The sequence below is a fragment of the Eretmochelys imbricata genome, chromosome 1 (assembly GCF_965152235.1).
Source record: "Eretmochelys imbricata isolate rEreImb1 chromosome 1, rEreImb1.hap1, whole genome shotgun sequence".
Classification (NCBI taxonomy): Eukaryota; Metazoa; Chordata; order Testudines; family Cheloniidae; genus Eretmochelys; species Eretmochelys imbricata.
The window spans coordinates 169,902,240-169,924,217 of record NC_135572.1 but is presented as its reverse complement, the minus strand read 5'-3'; the positions used below and the strand labels follow the sequence as shown (position 1 = coordinate 169,924,217).

The window sequence follows — 21,978 nt, the reverse complement described above, 5'->3', positions numbered from 1 at the left end:
ACCAAGTTGCTGAGACTATAAGTAGATCAGGAACTAAGTGTACCAAAATCAACATACACACAGAGATTTTGCTCCCAAGCATGGTCCTCACTTCTAGGATTTGCCCAGGGGAAATTTCAACCATAGTAGGCAAAAGCCAAGATTTTCAGAAGTGACTGGTCATTTTGGATGCCTCCATTTTGAGATGCCCAAATCGGCAATACCATGAAGAGGGCCTGATTTTCTGAATGCGTAGCACACGTCCTCCAACTCAGGTTCCATTCAGGTTTCTCAAGTCTGTCACCCAAAAACAGAGGTACCTAGACTCATTAGGCTTACCTAGAATCTCTGGTTTTATTGTGCTTAGCTTTCTAGAACAAAAAGAACATGACAAACAACAACTTTCATCTCAAGTTTAAAAAAAGTATGAACTGTAAAAAGGTGCTGCGTTAATGTCTTTGGAGACTGAACTCTCATATTTATCCCCAAAACAGGTACTACACAGGCAGCAGCATAGCAAGCTTCTCTGCATTGTCTTGTTTGGAGGCCTTCATTCTGACAAGGAGGTACCACCTCTAGAGATGAAAGAGAAACGCATTCTCCATTCCTCTGTCTCTGTCCTGAGTCAACTGACAAATGTGTCAAGTTGGTACTAGCTGTGGTGGGTTTTTGTAATATCAATAAAAGCTGGAATAAGACAGTCAACATATTTCATATAAGCCAACTGATACAGCAATGTCAACAGCAGGCAATACGTATGGTGGTTATTGCTGGCCACTGCCACCTTGGTCCACATTTGTAGAGGTGACTTAGATATTATGTAATCCATATCCACAGTAAAAACCAAGGCCCTCTGTTGGAGTATTATATGCAATATCCATTTACGGCTCCATTTTAACCTCACATGAAGATGCACATGCCTTTACATACTGAAAAAATCTGCTGTAGTAGATATGCAGAAATAACATTGTCACAAAACTCTCTGCACACAGAGAAGATAATAATAATGTAATTAAAGAATGTATCATAACGCATACACACAAGGGGGCTGAATTAAGGCTGCACAAGCAAACTAAATCTGGCACTTCCTAACTTCTGAGTGGATGCCTCTGTAACTCTAACACTCTTTTAATGGAGATTTTAAAAATGTAATATTATATTAATTGCATATACACACACACACGTATATGTATGTATATAAAGATTGTTTATATTTGATTGTTTCCCTCTTCTTCACATGCTGCTTGTTTTCATAGATTGCAAACCCTTCATTGCAGGGACTATGTTTAATTCATGTAACTAGTAGAGAGATCAGGGCCTCCGAACCCTAACACAATATTAAATAATAATCTCACAAGTTTGGCCTGGTCAGTCATGCTGTGTACTAGTCATTCAAGACCCCCAAGGAAAAGTAAGGCTCCTGTATCTCTAGCAGAGTACTGGTGATTCAATAGGTGGCATTTTTTTTCTTTTAGCCAGTAATGAACTAATGGGCCAACATGATATTAAGAGGCATACTAGTGACATTGGGGAAGTTCAGTTATGTATAATGAGACCTAAATGCATAGTTCTGATCATTTATGGTCATTAAAAATTCCACTTTTTGCAAGAGCAGGGGTGTAAGTCATATGCCCACAGGGAGCGCAGACAATAGGGGACAACTTGGGAAGTCAATTTGCTAAAAGCTGGTTATTATTTCAGGGTCATCAACCATCTTCACTACCCAAGGATGAGCCACGCTAATAACTGACTTTGCAGCCATCCATCACCACCACTCCAGCAGTTGACTTGACAATGCCAAACTTGACAGACCCTCACCTGTAGCAGTTTGGGGTGACCAGCTCCCAGATTCATTCTGATAGTTTAAAACCAGAAGCAACCATTAGATAGATCATCTAGTGTCTGACCTGCAAATCACATGCCATTACATTTCTCCCAGTCACCCCTGTATTGAGACCAATACCCTGTGTTCGGTTAACTTCCCCTGGTAGTTAGTTCCAGTGGTTAATCAGCCTTCTTGTTAAAAATTTCTGCTTATTTCTTATTTGAATTTCTCTGTCTTCAGCTTCCAGCCATTGATTCTTGTTATGTCTTTCTCCACTAGATTAAAAAACTCTTTAGTTCCTTGTATTTTCTCCCCATGAAGGTACTTAAAACACTGTAATCCAGTCACCTCTCAGTCTTCTTTTTAATAAACTAAAGAGACTGAGCTCTTTAAATCTCACTGCAAGGCATTTGGGTACAGAATAGAAAGAAGTAATTCTACAGTTACCCCTTCAGAAGTGGCTCCTCCTGGGAGGACACAGCTTCAGGGCAAAGGGCTGTTGAGAGAATGAGGCCTGAGATGGTATGCAACTGGAGGGTTACCACAGCTGCTCCAGGAACCAAAACCAGCGTGGAGTGATTAAGGTGAATCACCTAGGTTGTAAACAGCTCCAGGGAGAGATGGGGAGACTTACCTCTAATGGTTCAAACTGGGTTGTCCAGAGACCAACAGATAAAGAAAGAGCTTTTGATCTAAAAAGGCTGAGTTTAAACTGGCTCAAAGCCTTCTTTCTGACGCAGCAGACAGACAGGACAGGGTCTTCTGTCCAACAGGGGCCCTAATCCTTGCAGAAGGGTTTTCCAGGGCCCCAAAAGACTGTTGGGTGACTCCTTGTACATTTAGTGTGTGTTTAAATTTATTTATTGTTTTTAATATGTTTTCTCTGTAATGCTTTTGTCTTAAGAATAAATGTGCTTGCATAGAAAGAGTTGTGTGGTGACTTGTAACTCCTGGCAACACACTGTTCATAGCCCTTGGGGGGTGAGGGGGAAGAACAATGCACAGACACTGGCCATTAGGCAGACTGGTTGGCTATGGCTATCACAGAGGTACTGCAAGCCTAAGCCCCGGTCTGTGGGGAGAGAGATGAGTGTCTCTGCCTGAGAGGGGTGATTGATGGGAACCTAAAACCTTAAGAGAAGGACCAGAAGGAGGGGTCAAATGTGCAGTTAACTTTGAAATTGTGACAGAGGCTGCCACAGCAGATCCCAAGGGAGGGAAATAACAACCCCAGATGCCAATTAAAATTAGTCATATTACAGGAAGACTGAACATTATCATTTTAATAATTTAAGAGGCCAAACTGAAAGAATTAAACCTATTGTCAAGGGAGCTCTGGAAAACAATGCAGTAACTGCCAGGCCACTTAGATACCTGAATGCGTGCATTCAAAATCTACCAATAGATCAGACAGACAAGACAGAGATTTGAGGCAAAACAACCTGCAGGTTTTCCCAAGGAGAAAAAGCAAAACGACTACAATTACAGCAGAGATGGGGCTGTCTGTAACAGAGGGAAAGGACTGATGTCCAGGTTCAGAAGAGTTCAAAATAGCTCAGAGGGTAGCATCCTGCAAAACTTGCAACTTCAGTTAGTGATGGAGTCTTATGGAACAAAAACTGTGCTTGCATCCCTAGGAATGGGACAGTTTTGGTTGATCACATAATGCCAAAACCACGATAATGTGGTCATTTCTAAGCAGAAAAGCACCCCATAGATTTGAAATCAATTATCACAGCTGTTTAGTCACGGAGTGCCTAGACATTTTCACAGGCCAGAAGCCAGCAAGACTTTCTGCTGTCTCTAGACCACTTGAGTGAAGGGTATTCCAAACTATTTCCTTTTCTTGGTTTTGAAAGAAGTTTGGTGGTCCCTCTCATACTGGGCCAGATCTTCAGCTGGTGTATATTAGCAAAACTCCACTGACATGAACATTAATTTATACCAGCTGAGGACCTGGCTCTCTGAATCTAGGGTTTCAATCCCTTGAAACAGGCCAAATTTTATGCCCAAATTTAAAAATAATAGGGTGATAAACATAGCAACAGCTATGACTGTCCTACTGGCAGTTACCATTGGGCTGTTAGTTCTAATTGTTAATCATTTGTTGCAGAAGACTGTTTAGGTAACAGTGTAATAAATCTGCTGATTTGTTTTCCTAATCCACATGTCCCTTTTTGTAGGTGTAGCAAATGCCTGGGCAAGGACAATAACATCTCATTATGAAATATCAGCAACTGAAATGTATATCAAATTATCTGAATGAAATGAAGCCTAAATGAAAGGCCTCATCTGAGGCCTAGATTCTTTTGATTTAAACCTTGCTTCACCTTAAAGTACAATGAAAGACTTTAGAGAAAAATGTATTTCAAGCTTCCAAACAAAGCTGCTTCCCCTTCCTCAGAACCCTTCCTAGCCAGTCTGTGGACATGGTCCATTGCTGAGGGAAGTATATCTTGTATCTGTTGAAAAGAATGGCAGAGTTGCCATTGTAATGTACCCTGTCTTAGGGCCCCAGTGAATTTCTGCCTGAGCCAGCACGAATTCTTCCTAGGGCTCGGGCTGCCACACAGACCCTGTACACCCCTACAATGTAGGTTGCAGCTTAAAAGCCACCTTGAGGCTCATATTCATTAGAAAAAGAAAGGGCTCATTCTTTAATGAGACTGTCATTAACAGTCGCTAAAGTAATTTGGGAGGATAAGTAGGTTTGTTGTGACAATAATTCTTGGGAAGGCAAACAGGACAAAATTTAGTTTTGTTTTATAGAGTATAAGATGATTTAATTGATACAATCTAAAAAGTACTTCATTACTACTGACTGTAAAGTAGAGTTCAAATTACATACAGGAGTACACGGATGCTATTTTCCTAGATACACCAGAATATCAAACACAATCTTAAGGGGTCACTATAACACAAACCTAGAAGAGAACCCCAAGACTCAGAACAAAAGTCTCTTACTCACAATTTTTCAATACATAGGTAGGGCCCTACCAAATTCATGGTCCATTTTGGTCAATTTCACGGACATAAGATTTTAAAAGTAATAAATGTCATGACTTCAGCTATTTAAATCTGAAATTTCATAGTGTTGTAATTGCAGGGGCCCTGACTCAAAAAGGAGTTTTGTGTGTGTGTGTGTGGGGGGGGGGGGTCGCAAGGTTATTGTGTGTGTCAGGGGGTGGGGGGTTGCAGTACTGCTACCCTTACTTATGCGCTGCTGCTGGTGGGGCGCTGCCTTCCGAACCGGGGGCCCGGCCAACGCAGCCACTCTCTGGCCGCCCAGCTCTGAAGGCAACACAGAAATAAGTGTGGAAATACTACAACCCCCCTAAAATAACCTTGCGACCCCCCTCGCACAACTCCCTTTTGGGTCAGGACCCCCAATTTGAGAAACACTGCTCTCCCCTGTGAAATCTGAATAGTATAGGGTAAAAGCACACAAAAGACCAGACTTCACGGCCCATGATGTGTTTTTCATGGCTGTGAATTTGGTAGGGCCTATACATAGGTGCCCCAGTTAGGGTTGCCAACCCTCCAGCATTGTCCTGGAGTCTCCAGGAATTAAAGATTAAGTCCAACCCAAAGTGGCAACCCTACCACCAAAGTCCCATGTCTACGTTATAGAGTAGATTCTGGGCCTCTGTAGGAGGTAGAAAAAGAGGTAGAAAAAAGGCAGAATTACCTTCCTTACAGAAAGAAGCAGTCTAGCAAAAACAAATCAAAACTACTTTATAAATTGCTAAACCAAAATAATCTAAAACAAAGACCATTTATAAAAGCTCACGTGATTTATATGGCTAACTGACATTTTTTGTAGATAAAAAAAAATTACTGTCCCTCTGGTATTCTTTACATGAAATAAACTATATTAGAAGATAATGAAACTCTGTGGCTGCCGGATACAGATGTTAATTGCCAAAGGTCCCATTCTCCTTCCACAGAAGTCAATATCCACTATATTACTTGAAACATATTGTACTCAAGTGAAACAGCATTAACAGTACACCTACCATATAGCAATTTTGAAAGCATTATTGTAAAGCTGACATTTTATTTCATTCCTGGAAATATGCATAATCAAGGATTAAATTTTAGTCAATAAGATGATGTCTCCAAAAAAACGTGTAAGGATGTGAAATACTGCTTCTTGTGTCAGAAACATATGGTGTTATTGTTGTCATAAAACTGTAGAGAATGAAAGCCACAACTTTTCATTTTTGACTGTGATTTTATTCTCCTACTGTCCATTTGAATTACATATTCCACATGGTATACATAAGCAGTTGCAAGAAGAAGCAAATGAGAGCTGAATTGTGATTCTGTAGCCCTCTTTCAGAATTTCAGTTTACATTAATGAGTCTTAGGAATTAGTACAAAGTACAGGGTAGGAGCCACATTGTTAACAAGAAACTTTCTATTTCTGGTCAGTCACAATACAGTTAAGATTAAATGGCTCAGAGATATGAGAGATGTTATTAGATTGTTTCACTGCAGTTCCTCTTAGGTTCCACACAGCATAATCTGGCACAGTGATATTCAGACTGAGGCTCACAAGCAGCTCTTTAATGTTTCTTCTGCAGCTCTTTGCATCACATGAAATTAAAACACTGTGTGATTATGAACCAATCAGGATGCTTTCACTGTCTTATTAACTAATTGTAGTTGATAAAATAATAATACTTGGAGGCAGTCATTTTGCTATGAGAATATATATATCTGTATGTATAAAAATAGTAAATGAAACAATGAATTCACACGACTGTGGCTCTTTTGGAGTAATGTTGATTGCTAATTTAGCTCCCATATCACTGATCTAGAATATTGCGATTTAGGAGAAACATTTAGGCTTTAAGGCTATTAAGGCTTTTGACAGTGTACACAGAGACAGTCTCTGGAACATTATAACTTACTATGGAACACTAGCAAAAATACTTGGAATAATCAAAGACATATATGAGAATGCTAACTGCACAGACAGATAGTGATAACATCACCTAAATGTTTGCAGAGACAACTGGAGTAAGGCAAGGGTGTATTATGCCCCACGGCTGTTTGCATTGGTCTTTGACGGCATCATGAGGAAAGTAACTGCAGAAGGCAATTGAGGTATTTTATGGACAAATGATAAAGTACAACTGAATGAATTTGTTTTTGCTGATGACAGTGTCTCGCTCAGTTCAACACCTCACCTAATGGAAGAAAAGACCCTGGCTTTGGTAGAAATAGCAAAACAAGTTGGTTTGTTTATCAACAAGGGAAAAACAAAATATATCACTATCAATGTTCCAAAAATCAACAGTGCAAGTAAATGGAGAAACACAAGAATAAGTAAGTCACTTCACGTATCTAGGGAGTGAGATGTGCCATGATGGTGACACTATGCAATGAATATCAAAATAGCAAACTCTTTTAATAAATGTTAAAAGATTTGGAAAAGTAGAATGATCAGCACCAATACAAAAATACTAATTTTTAACACTAGCATCATATTGGTCCTTGTTCATGGAGCAGAGTCATGGAAACATGTAACAGCAATTGATAAGATGATCGATTTATTCCAAAGTACATGCCTGTGGACAATTTTCAGAGTCCACTGGAAAAAGTTCATTATAGTATCAGAAATTCTAAGTAGAACACACCAACTTAAAGCATCATATGGCAAGACGAAGACCGTGGTCATATTTAGGGCACACTTTAAGGCTGACACCTAACACAACTTCCATGTCAAGTGATAACATGGACACACTCTGGAAAGTGAAAGATAGCATGATCTAGAGAAAGGTTACATAGAACAGAGAAAGAAACTAAATCCATCGACACTCAGAAGCCAGAACAGACCAACACAAGACCAAAACAAATGGTGAAAAATGGCTTATGCACCTGATGGTGCGGGAGAAGAAAGAAGGAAAGAAAAGAAAGGAAAGGAAATTTAGGAAGAATATTTAGTCTTGGCCCTCAACAGGGCTCTAAATAAATAGGAACAGATGGAAATAGGCTGTTGTCTCATAAGAATGCAGCTTTTGCAGGTCAGACGGTTTGAGAAAGATTATTTGCATTAGAGTAGCACTCAATATATACTACCTCTGAAGGGCTTTCAGATGATAGAGGCCTGAGGAGTGGAAGGCTGAATTTGATACTCATTCTCTCTGTCATGATAGCACATAAAACTACTTTTAGTGCATTGAATAAACCTTTCCCACATGTTTTTGGCATCTTTATACTAACTCCCAACACTACACACAAGGGTCTTCAGACTCTACCCCCTTCACCTCATGGTTCAAACCCCACTACATCCACTCCACAGGGGAATCCTCCCATTGGAAACCAGAATTAAACTCAGATGTAAAGTTTTATAAATAAGTCCTTTAGGCTTGCAATAGGGTGGCCCTTATGCTTCTGAAATGTCACAAGCACAAAACTGTAATTGCCAGAAAATTGACATTTTATAATCAAATGTGCTTCTAGTCATGTGAACCACTGAATGTTGAAATACACTCATTAAAAGAGATTTAATTTCAAGCAGAAGCAGATTGTAAAACTTTTTACAATATAGATGCAAATGTATCTCTTAGCCAATGGTTGCTGAACATTTTAGAATTTATTATGAATTCTGAATTTCACTGTATTTATTGTGAAGTACATAAACCCGGTTTCTGCCCATACTCCTAGTTTATCCAAGACATTCTGAATGTTCATGCACTTTTCTTCATATCAACTGTCCACACAAAACCATGAATCAACTTAATATACATTTCTTATTCCAGGTCACTGATATCTGAAATGAACAAAATCCCTGTTTATCACAACCCTTGTTGAACTCAGCCAGTCACCTTCCTCATTTACATACTGATTCCAGTCAGAAGTACCCTTTGCTTGATATCACATATCTTACTGCACATGCCATACTTTCTGCCACTACATATTCTTATTTTCCAGTTCTGCAGCTTGGAGTATGCACAAACATTTTATATTGAACATATCTACCTTTTTTCCTTCCATTCTTTCTGTCCCTCTTCCTTCCTTCCTGCCACAAAATGCAGGCCCCAGACAGTAACAAAAGTATTTTCCCCTGAAGTTCACATAATACCTGTCAATTCACTAATCAGACTGCTACTTTCTCACCATTTCTTTTGGATTTGTTCAGCATCCTCTTTTGCAAATCACAGATTTCTAAGGTTTTTATTTGCCCTGCATTCCATTTGGTTTTTGGTATCACTGGAGTGATGTGTTGTATTTTTCAGTCCACGCAGGACTCAAAATAATCAGTCCTTTACCAAAGGACTTCATAATCTTTGCAACAAAATACATCCCTTAAACTGCCCTGACAAACAAAGGAGCCTGGACTGATGGCTATGCCGAGCTGGCTTTTAGATTTGTAAAGCTTGCAGTGCCCCTTCTCGCTAATTCTGAAGCCTTGAACATCAGTGACAATCTCAGCTTTCATTTTCTTGTCTACCTTTTAAGTAGACATTTCCACTTCTTTCTTTTGTGAAAATATCCCTGAGAATATAAACTGATCACGAGGGTTAAACCTTTGCCAGTGACTTTCCTAAATACCCAAGGAATTCATTACCCAGGAGCGGTGTATTGGGACACAAACCCACACCTTGAAGTCCCTCAGTTTTTTGGAGGACCTAGCTCTGGTCAAATGACAGTCGTCACAAAAGCTCATGCTCAAATAAGTTGGTTAGTCTTTAAGGTGCCACAAGTACTCCTTTTCTTTTTACTCTGAAACTAGTCGTCAAAAAATTATTTGGCTTATTTCACACCATTTTGTGACTAAGTTATTCAACATTTTGCCCCATTATTCACCCAGCTCTGGGAAGATGCCAGACCCACTGAGAGCTGTGGGTGCGACTGAGGCTGAGGGTGCTACCTAAGATGCTACTGATGGCACAGGATTTAGTAACGCAATCTCCCCCAGACAGTCCCTTGCAACTGAGACAGCTCCATTGTTAAGCACTCAGCATGGCCTCTGGCTACAAAGAGGGGCAGCTCAATAAAATAAGAGACTGACTGGTGTAATGGACTGTAGAAACTTCACCAGTCTAACCCTTGCTGTGACACTACCTAGTTCCCTGTGTGGGCTCAGTCAAGTCACTTAATCTATCTTAAACTCTCCTTCTCTGTTGGTATTTATAGTGGTCTCATCAGTACTGGTATCTTAGCATTTGTAAAAACTGGAATAATGTAGATGCCTACTTCACAGAAATGCCATGACAATTAGTGTTTGCAGTGTTCTATCAAGCGGTAAAATTCATCCAAATGCACACAAAATCCTCCACCGGCCCAGCAACTCCCAGGTCTCAAACTTATGTTAGATAACTGTCCATTGCAAAACTGTTTATTACACAGATTGGAAACAATGCATAAACACCAAGAAAAGCACGTCGGCTCTACCTCCTGCAGCTGAAGGCGTTGTGACCTGAAGTCTTCCTCCTATCCCCGCCCTTTATATAAAATGGGTCTAATCTTGCAGGATGCTAAGGAATCATTTTGTTGACCCTCCCCAAATCCCTGTGCTGAGCACTGTTACCAGGAAGGGCAGAATTGGTTAGGTTTGTGGGGCAGTGGAAGATTAAAATTGTTCTTCAGGCCCACCCAACAACAATATGGTTGTCTCTGATTTGATATCCTTTGCTAACATTCCCACCACTCTATGCAAGACATACAGACTGGAGCTGGAATAGGGATCTCAGAAACAACAACCCCTCTCTCTCTCTGTTAAAAAATGAGGAAACATCCTTAGAATGAGTTTTTATTACATAGAAAAGAAAATTAAATTGGAACATTTTATCCCCTGGGTGGAAGCAAGAACCTATTTTAATTCTCAGACAATACCAGGAAACCTTGAATACGTGCTCACCTATTTCCAGAGGAATACAAGATTCTGACACTCTATTGTTAGATTATGTACTTTTGTCTAAAAAATTTCTAATTTGGTCCAAAGGCCTTGGATAAATTAAGATAATATCAATATGCCTGCTCCTTCAAAGCATGATGAAGTATGCTGACTGGAACACTGATATACTCCCCATGTTCTAGGACCAAAACAGAAGAATTTTTTTTTTTTTAAAGGCATGATATACGTCTCTTTGCTACTCTGGTTTTGATCAAGAATATGTAACAAATAACTCTCACGGCTTGCATTCTGAAAGTTAAATAGAAACTATTGATGCAATTGCTAAACACAATTTGCAGTGCAATTTATCACAGAATACCATTATATATTTTAACGTTTGCTTTGTTCTGATGCACATGTGGAACACTTACTGGCTATCACTACATTTAGACACTGAGCCTACAATTAGACTTGCTAGTGCAGACCTGTACACCTACAAGAAACCTTACTGATTTCAAACAGGGCTGCACTTGGAGACAAAGATCTGCATTAGTGGATTTGATTACAGGATTGGGATCTGTTTCTATACATGCATGTTGAATGGAGAATTTAACCCTTGCACTTCTTTTGGTTTGGGTATATCCTTGTTTCCGCTCCATCAGCAACCATTGTTTTTACACATACCACAATGTGCAACACACACTAGAACATGAAAGGACCAGCAGACCCTAATCTAAAATGTTTACAATGAATTTTAACTAAAGACAAAACACCAGTTTTCCAAAGCATGAACAAATGACATATGCTCAAAACAGGAAGATCAAATTTACAATAATCTAGCCCACTTAGCAAATGCCTTTGTTCTGGTCTGTCCTGGGCTTGAATAAATCAGTGTAGCTCCAATGATCACAAAGAATTTACACTAATTTACACAAGCTGATGATCTAGCCAAATCTATTGACATGAATACATATTTTAAAAGTATACAACACTTCGATTCATGGGACCATTAAGGGCTTTTATTCTGGAAATATTTATAACTTTATTAGCAGGAAACAATCTTGAAATGTTTATTGCCAAACAGTTCTCAATAACCTAAATTTACAGCAAACCACGAATACAGGGCATCAATTTTCTCAAGAAAGTGACAATACTTACGAAAGGACATTCCCAATATAGGCATAATACGAGCAGCAGTAGGGGATAGTCCCATCACAGCAGTAAGCTTTGCAGTCATTGTCACACTGAGCAAGACAATCTTCTGCAGAATAAAAACAACAATGCATTCTCAATAGTAAAAAACTATACAGCAAAGCTTTAAAGAAGATGCATTGTAGCAGCTTTTTGCATTGAACCAGTCATTGATAGGACTTCACTTGAGGTTTGATCTGACTCTGCAATCCGAACTCCAGCAGAATTCCAACTGGCTTGAAGAGTACATCTTCAGGTGCCACTGTATATCTGTATTTTTCAGTCTGGCTATATGGGCTCTCTCCCTCTGTTTTTTAAAAAAGAATTTCAAATTTCCAACAGTGGAAACCCATTGTCTTAAGGCACCATCTGCTAGCTAAGAACAATTGAAGCACAGTGCACTTTGACTCTTCCCCCACTAACCATGTCTCCAATTCATCCTCTGTATTAGAGGCCGCAAGCAGGGTAGTGTAGGAGCTGGCTACGCCACTATAGAACACCTTTGTGCCCAGGGAACGCCTAACGAGAAGGATACAACTTTTGCCCTCACCCCTCCCAGTCTTTTAATATGTCATTTTCTGGGAATGACAGAATAATCAAACTGTAAAAGGAAATAAAATCAAAAGGTTAGCAAACAAAGAAAGAATGAATATCCACATATTGAAGAAAGAGAAAAGTTTTTCACTAGCAGTGGTTTTGTTGTTGTTTTTAAAGAAAACAAACCAGTCCTCCTAAGTAAAAGCCACCATCCAAAGTTCAGGTTCTCCTCTGAAAAAGTAGCTCTGTAAAACTGTTATTGCAGTGTTCCAAGTTTATTGCATCTCACTGATCTCCAGTGTAATTTTGTTAAGTTTACACATCAAGATGTTTTTCTAACTGTCATAAACCCAACCTAGGCTCTGGAGTCTACTTGGGTTCTTTCCATCTTGTAGGTCATTAACTCCAGTAATGAAGATTCAACAAGCCAAATTAATTCCTTAGCTAAACACATGCAGCCCCATTGAGGGCTTAATTGGAAGACAATGGATTTGCACAAGTGCAATTGAGGGTTTTATTTGGAGACTTTTGCCCCCATGCAACTACAAATTAAGCCCTTGTTGACATTTCTGCATTAGTTTTCAGTGGGGCTTCTCCTGTCAGTAAGGTCAGGCCCCATATGCTTCAGAGCCTTGCTTCCTCACAATAATCAACATAGCAAAGGAAGTGGAAGAATCCTACAACAATCATCTACATGGCTACAGCAATCACTGCCTCCTGGTTTTACTGGTGCTGGGTCACCTAGCTGATAAGGAGGGATTTAAAAATCTTGCAGTGCTCATTTAGGGGGAGTGAGTGAGTGAGCAAGCTAGTTTAATTTTTGGCAGCATTAGAGAGACTTAAAATGGGCATGATTTCCTTTTTGAGAAAAAATGAGGAGTCCTTGTGGCACCTTAGAGACTAACAAATTTATTTGGGCATAAGCTTTCATGGGCTAGAACCCACTTCATCAGATGCATGGAATGAAAACACAGGAGCAGGTATAAATACATGAAAGGATGGGGGTTGCTTTACCAAGTGTGAGGTCAGTCTAATGAGATAAATCAATTAACAACAGGATACCAAGGGAGGAAAAATAACTTTTGATGTGGTAAGAGAATGGCCCATTACAGACAGTTGACAAGAAGGTGTGAGTAACAGTAAGGAGAAATTAGTATGGGGGAAATAGGGTTTTGTAATGACCCAACCACTCCCAGTCTTTATTCAGGTCTAATTTGACGGTGTCCAGTTTGCAAATTAATTCCAGTTCTGCAGTTTCACATTAGAGTCTGTTTTTTGAAGTTTTTTTGTTGAGGAATTGCCACTTTTAGGTCTGTTATTGAGTGACCAGAGAGATTGAATTGTTCTCCTACTGGTTTTTGAATGTTATGATTCCTGATGTCAGATTTGTGTCCATTTATTCTTTTGCATAGAGACTGTCTGGTTTGGCCAATCTACATGGCAGAGGGGCATTGCTAGCACACGATGGCATATATCACATTGGTAGATGTACAGGTGAACGAGCCCCTGGTGGAGTGGCTGATGTGGTTAGGTCCTATGATGGTGTCCCTTGAATAGATATGTGGACAGAGTTGGTATCGGGGTTTGTAGCAGGGTTTGGTTCCTGGGTTGGTGTTTTTGTTGTGTCGGGTGTAGTTACTGGTGAGTATTTGCTTCAGGTTGGGGGGCTGTCTGTAAGCGAGGAATCCCATAGAAATGTCCTGTACACACTCTTCTCATTCAAAGAATGTAGATGATCAATTATTTGATCAAGCAACACAAATGAAACAAATTATCATCAACAATAATGAAACTTCCCCAAAAGTGGCAAAAGTTATCAGCCAACACACAAGATACTCTTATGTGAAAGAACAGTGCTATCCTTTATTGTTAACTGTACAAACCACAGAATCTCGGTAGCTTCTGATTGATAATTGTACTGTCAATTTTAAAGTTACTGAGTCAGGAAAGCACTTAAGCATGTGCTTAACTTTATCCATATCCTTAAATCCCAAAGAGTACGGTCCTGAATAGGGATTCTTTCCTGATTTGAGGCCTCAGTACTTTTCAAATGAGGGCAATATGAGGTAAATTAGTCCCCTTGGGCTAAATTCAGACCCACTTTAAGTGGCAGCTACTCCATTGTAATCAGGGGATTTGTATAGCATTTTTTTTTTTAAATAACGTCTCCCACCATTGCAGCGCCTCCTCCCTGTATGGCAATGGTGGGCAACCTGCAGCCCGTCAGGGTAATCCACTGGCAGGCCGCCAGACATTTTGTTTACATTTGTACAGCTGCCCACAGCTCCTCGTGGTGTGGTTTGCCGTTCCCGGCCAATGGGAGCTGCGGGAAGCGGTGCGGGCCGCAGGGACATTCTGGCCACCGCTTCCCGCAGCTTCCATTGGCCAGGAATGGCAAACCGCAGCCACCGGGAGCTGTGGGCAGCCATGCAAATGTAAACAAACTGTCTGGCGGCCTGCCAGCCAATTACCCTGATGGGCCACAGGTTGCCCACCACTGCCGTATGGCTGCCATTGCCATGGGACTGGTTTTCTTGTTTTGTTTTTTTAAAACCTACCATGTCATGTACACCTCCTCTGTGTAAATTTACATGGCAGGTGATAAAAATGCTGTCACCTGTCTGCAATAGCACTGCCAATGTGCTTCCATTTGTGGTACTGCAACTGTCGAAGGACTGCAAAAGAGACTCATACAGATACAATCATGGAGCTATGGATGCTTACACCTGGTCTGAGTTTGGACTGAACACAGACAACAATTTCCTGAGGTTCCAGGTTTTATTTAATTGCAATTAATATTAAAAGGTTAAATGCACATCCACTTCAGTCTACACTACTCAGTCTACACTACAAATAGTTCATAAACTAATTATCTACTGTAATAAAATGAGAGAAACAGGATAAAGTGAAAAGAAAAGGAGGACTTGTGGCACCTTAGAGACTAACAAATTTATCTGAGCATAAGCTTTCGTGAGCTACAGCTCACTTCATCAGGTGCAGGATAGGGTCCTAAATTACTACAACATGAGCATGTTGCATAGTGGAGGATGTTTGGAGAAGCTTTTATTATTATTATTTTGGTTTAGTTCAATTAGTTTTAAAGATAATTAAATGTGATTGTTATCAATTTAAAAATCAACATAGTAAAGACAAATGTAATTGTTCTCAGGAGCAGATGACAGAGCTAGGGAAAATGTGCCCTTACTTTATTTGCTCTAACTATCGGCAATTTTAAACCTGGAGTGGCACCGGGGTGGAATACACAGGGTTTTCCTCTGCAGGTAATCCACTGAAAACTGCTCATCCTGGTGCGAAAGAAAAGCTGCCTGAATTCAGAGCCGCTTAGTAAAACTGGGTTAAGCAATTCCACAGTCACTGCACCACGTTTGCCAAACAAGCCCCTTCCTTCTTCTGAAAAGGGCTGGTCCGAGTCCCAGGCGGGGGGATGCCGCTCTGTGTCCGAGGCAGACAGCCCTGCTCACCGAAACCCCTCAGGGCACGGGGCCGGACACGCGCCAAGTGGCAAGAGGGGAATCCCGCTGAAGCGCCCCAGGCGCCGGGAACTCTCCCCCGTGGCCCTCCACCGCGGCGTTCCGCGGGCTTTTGCCGGAGGCTGACAAGCCCTGGCATGTGGGCAGGGGGAGAGCAGAACAGCTGCTGCAGGGTGGACGCGGTGCAGCCCTGGCCTGCCCGCTTCTCCGAACCGCTCTGCCTCGCTCACCCAGCCCCAGCCGCAGCCCCCACCCCCTGGCACCCTTGCAGCCGCCGCCCCCCAGCCCCCGGCAAGCGACACCTCCGCCCCGCGCCTTCCCCACTGACCTGCGAGGACAAAGAGCAGCACCAGCTTGGGAAGCAAGTCTCCTTGGCCGCCCCGCTCCGGTGCGTCCATGCAAGCGGGCTGCGGACGGACAGCGGGACTGCTCCTCCTCCGCTGCGGGACAGAGATGGGCCCCGCGGGAAAGCAAAGGGCGCAGCCGGGGCTGGGGGCCTGAGCTGCCGCGTGCGCCCGCCCATCAGCGGGGCGCTGCCGCCGCCGGCCGGGCCTCTCACGCCCCCTTTGTCTTGCTGCTGCCTCTCGGGCCTGGCCGGGGCTCACGTTTCGGCTCGGTGGGTGGCACTGACGTGTGTACAGAGGCAGCGTGTCTGCCCGTGCGCCCTGGCTCTTCCACGCCCGAAGTGTGAGTGGGGGGCGTTCACACACAGAAGCGAGCCGATGGTTTTAGGAGCCGAGCTTCGCAAAGCGCCCTGCGAAGTTACGGCACAGGCACGATATACCGAGCCGCTGTAGGCTGATGTGTCTGCACGGGCGGCGGGGAGCCGCGGAGAGCACACAACGGGCCAGCCGGTTGCATTCCGCTGAAGCATCCCTTTCTCTCACTAGGTGTGGGGGGAGACATCTGGATGACTCTGAGCCTTTCCTCCTGGGCTGCTCTTCATATAATTGTTCAGCTGGTGCCACAATAGCTTGGGGGGGGGGGGGCTTCATAGCGGGCGCTCTGAAAGCAGTCGTTATACATTAGATGGAATCCGCAGCACAACCCCAACGTAGCAGTGTGCTAGGCTGTGACTTGATAGAAATCACACACCTTACATGACGGCAGATGCACCTGTCACTTGAAGGAAGTCCAAACAGTTTATCCTCAGACTCTCGCTACATACAGCAGAAGCTGGATGCTTTGGGTCAATTTTGAGGACAATTTTTGAAATCTAACAAATTACTAAATGTAGATCCTGTAAATCCCAGCACCCACAACTTATGAGTGCTGGTGTGGATATCTTTTTGTTAATTGTTTTGTACCTGCTGAATGGAGCAAGTACAAGAAAAACATCCATCCATCCCTTTTACTCTATGCACACTCAAACAGCTGTACTTAATTGTTTAGAACATATAGGAACTGCCTGTTATCAGATATGTATTCCGGTGTCTGACCTGTTATTTGTTGCTTACCTCTCTGCTCTGGCTTTACGTCAGACTAGCTTTGAAAAGCAGGAGTTACCTGGAGGATTTTAGAAGTTGCCATTGGCATTTGCAAATACAGACCTCCCTCCTGACTGACATTGTTGCTATACATATGATAAAGCAAAGCCAACTGTGGCATGTAATTACCTAATTTGTGGTTAGTTGTTTTTGTTTGTTTGTTTGTTTGTTTAGATAATGGCATAGAGAGTACACTGATAAAGTTTGCAGCCAATACCAAATTGGGAGGGGCTGCAAATGCTTTGGAGGATATGATTAAAATTCAAAATGATCTGGACAAACTGGTTCAGAAATGGTCTGAAGTAAATAGGATGAAATTCAATCAGGATCAATGCAAAGTACTCCCCTTAGGAAGGAATAATCAGTTGCACACATACAAAATGGGAAATGACTGTACAGGAAGGAGTACTGCAGAAAGGGATCTGAGGGTCATAATGGATCACAAGCTAAATATGAGCTAACAGTGTAACACTGTTGCAACAGGCCTGCATGGCTCTGCTAATTAGGTGGGTGGCCCTCCATTCTGTCATGTGCAGCTGCCCAGGCGCGTATCTTAGAAGGAACTATCTGTGGACTACCCAAAGGGAGCTTGCGGACCACAGTTTGTGAACCTCTGGTCTAAATAATACTTAGTCCTTCCATGAACACGAGGGACTGGACTGGATGACCTCTTGAGGTCCCTTCCAGTCCTACGATTCTATGATCATCTACCATAAAAGCCATAGTTTAATTTTTGGCACCAGTCCTGTTCCCATTGATGTCAGTAGAAGCAGGATCAGATCTTTGAGTGGTGAATGGCTTGTGCGCATTCTACTGTAGGGGTTTGGACAGTGGTTGTATTTGTACCTGCTTTTTATTTATTTTTTTAAATCAGACATAGTATTCACATCTGATTTTTCTGGATCTACTGGAACTAGACTGCGTATTTTGCTTGCAGCCACATGGACAGAATCAACATATGGAAAAGTGAATATAAAACAATGTCCACTGTAATGTTTTTTCACTACATCTAAAACACTTTTCAAACATGATTACAGGCCTGTGTACTTACTACACAGTTTGTGGACCTATTTATATTAAGAGAAACTAAAAAACTATATTACCTGAGGAAAATTATAGCATGGTTTTACCTATTGTAGATGATATTAAAAATATTGCTGTTGATATTGAATAAGAAAATTGTTCTACAATGTAAGCTGGAAACAATATCTTCAAAGTATTTGTCAAGTATGAATCCTACAACCATATATAAATATTTCAGTTAACCTTGTTCAAGAATTAATGGGGATAGGGCCCGGAGGCCAAAATATTTAGCAATGACCTCAAAGAAACAACAACCACCCACCAGTCTGTCTTTGTAATGAGTTATATGCTAAGAAATGCACTTTGAAATATTAAAGAATGCACACACAAAAATGAGAACAATCCACAGATGTTTTTATTCATAAAAGGCCTGTTGTACACACATCTATTGGTGGCTAGGAGAGGGAGGACTTGGGGAGGAGAGAGGGATCTAAGGACTTTTTGGGAATATGTTACTTCCCCTCCTCAAAAAAACACAAAACGTTAACACCCCTAAGGCAAATAAACACACAACCCACACACCGACAAAAACACTTTGCAAACCTGTGGCTTTGTCCACCATTCATTTATTAGCATGTGTTTTATTTGTGTTAGAAATTAACCATTAAAACAACCCTCTTTTCCTTTATGTTCTTGATTACCATGCAACATCTCACTTGAGTTAAAGGCTGGAAACAGCTGAACGGTGATTTAAATTATAGTGATTTACAAACCAAGTGGGTGCAACTTCATCAAATTCAGTAGGGTTGCACCTGTTTACTATGGCTGTATTTGGCCTCCTGGCCAACATTTATGCCACAATAATTTGATAGTTTATCTTTTATCCATTAAATAAATCATTTAGTTTTATCAACAGATACATTGCTTTCACATTTGCTATCTCTGCTATCAGATTGATGAGATTCAGATCTCATACATAAAAAACTGGAGAATCTGCTGATTCTTCTAGAGTTATTTTTAAATTAATCTGCATCTACACCAATAATGTCAAAATACTTTCACTGGCATTTATTTTCTTCTTCTCAGCTTTTTTCTTTTGACTCCTTTCCTGATACCCTTTAATCTCATTGCTGCTTGTGCTAAATCACTCTTCAGTATATACCCTAACTGAAATGCTCCCTGGGTGGCTCTTACCATGACCTGGCTTCTGGCCTAGCCAGGGGACACAGCCTCGGGGGGCGGGGGGAAAAGGAGGAACAGGGGGTAGAGGCACAGTTCCGGTGCTGGTGGTCCCCAAATTGGCCAGGATCCCTGGGCATGGGCCCCGTAGGTCCATGCATTAATTCACCAGCGCGTATAACCTAAATAAGATTAACATTAGGCTCATAGTCATGAAGATGCTTGGTAACAAACATTTCCAGAAGTTCTCCCCAATCACAGACAGCATCCCCTGACAGCAAAATCATGTTACCTGAAATGGTTTTCAATAAATGATCTTGAAAACCATTTCAGGATTGGGGAAATTTTGTAAAGAGGACAAGTCCCCAAGTGCTAGCCATCAGGGATATTCTGAAGAGACATTCCCTCTCCCACTGTGTTAATGTCTTGAAACTCACTTTAATCAGGTATCACTCTCTGTAGCTGACTCAGCAGTTTAGAAATAGTAATTACCTTAGGTAGAGTGCAAAAGGCAGTACAAAAGGTTATGAGGACAGTCTCTGAAAGTGGTCAGTATTGTACAAGATGATTCAGCAGAACCTGTAAAACTCCCATAATGGATAATTACACAGTGACATGCCGCTAGGGGATGCTTCATCCTAAACCCAGGCAGTTAGTGGTTGGCTGGCTCGTGCCCTGAAACATGAGGGTTGATACCCCTTATACGTATTTACTTAGTCAGTAGTGGAACTACAGATATTACTCTTACAAAAAGGGATTAGACAGTATCCTACTAAGTTCTTTTCTTCAATATCTATTGGCAGGGAGTCTATTGATAAATTATACTTTTTGCAGTAAAGTATTTCCTTTTATGAGTTTTACATTTAGTGTCTCCCCATTCCCTTATCATGAAAGGATAAATAGGAGCATCTGATTTGGAGCAGGATCCAAACACACACTAAGAGAGTCTTCCAATTGACTTCCATGTTAGCTGGATCAGTGTCGAAGTTCTTATACATTCATTGTATAAACTTTTACTTATCTCCTTTCTACTCTAGTCTTTCATGCTTCTAATCAGTTTCACTGCCATTATTTTGATATTGTCTATTTCTGATATATCTTTTTTGATATAAGGTGAATACTGAACATAATATATAAGATGGATATGGCATGATAATATTTTCTGTATTGTTCTGTATCCTTTTCTTAAAGTAACAACATTTTGTCATGGCTACTCAACTCCAATTATAAGGATCTTAGGCTCCAACAGGCTAGTTTTATATAGTTATCAAAATATTAATTGTTATGACACAGGAAGTAGGTGTTTAGTTTCTTCCATCACAAAAGTCCTCTGTGTCTACACTGGAAGCTCTCAATTTTTACTACTTTACAAACCTTCTTGCTGCCTCCTTCAGGGTCTCTCAGGCTGAGAAAGACTGGACGGGGAATGAAGTTTGTCAGTGCAATTCCATAAATCACCCTAAAAGAGTGCTGCTGAATGATGCTCAGCACTCCTTTTTAATGCTAGCTACTGAAGTCAGTGGCTATAACCCTATCACAAGATAGGAGTAATGTACCTTTCATACCCCTGACATTGTCATATGACTGGACCCAGGAAACACAGACCACAGTCTATTACCAGAACTCCTGAGAATAACACCTTTGTTACATCCCTAGTTGTTGCTGAATATTAACATCATAAGAGAGTGTTATGTAACAAATATAATGTTCTTATGAGTCCTGGATGTGCCTTGTGCCCTTTTATTGAACCTAACTGGCTGAGCGGTTTCATTTCTGTAATTTATGGAAAACCTAGAGAAATCCTCAGACAGCCTAATATGCACAAAAGCTCAAAGCAGCAAAGGAGGAGGGGTGTTTTTCTTATTGTCTGCTTATCAGACATATTTTGCTGTTCATACCAAGCATTTACCTATAGGAAGAACAGACAATAGAATTCCTCTGGCATTGTTTCTAATAAGGGTGAGGTGTTCCTCAAAAAGGCTATATTCTTTCTGTTAAAGCACCAAATGTCCATTTATAAACCTGTGCCAACAGAATGCATCTGGAAAAAGGCTGAATTCCATTCAGCCTTGATAATCACCATTTAAAAATACAGGCATTCATGTTTTTATTGCTTTCCTTAATGAAACATTTATTTAATAAACCCAAACTAATTAGCAGTGCTTAGTGAAACTTAGCAAATGGTAACAACATCTGGGGCTAATTCACTAGCCACAGGGATCTTGGACATAGGCATTAATATTGCTATATTTCCCTTACAACCCCTCCCCCGCATCAAAACCTTCATAATTCAAAATTAAGGTTGATAACTTTGGGCATTAAATGGTTAAGGTTCCACATTGATTTAACTCTTTCCCTTAACATGTACACTGTAATTAGGGATGGCTAAATTGTCTGGACTCCAGTAAGGAACATCAC

General features: G+C 41.1%; 1 protein-coding gene across 2 annotated transcripts in view; it reads right to left on the bottom strand.

The window, feature by feature from the left end:
• The window catches only part of CYYR1 (cysteine and tyrosine rich 1), a 77,179-nt gene extending 60,910 nt beyond the window's left edge, over nucleotides 1-16,269 (bottom strand). For both annotated transcript variants that reach the window (XM_077807273.1, XM_077807274.1), the window contains exons 1-2: nucleotides 16,200-16,269; nucleotides 11,811-11,913 (exon numbers count right to left, since the gene is read on the bottom strand). In XM_077807273.1, the coding sequence (XP_077663399.1) occupies nucleotides 11,811-11,913; nucleotides 16,200-16,269 (173 nt within the window). The remainder of the gene's footprint in view (nucleotides 1-11,810; nucleotides 11,914-16,199) is intronic.
• Between the last annotated feature and the right edge of the window lie 5,709 nt (nucleotides 16,270-21,978).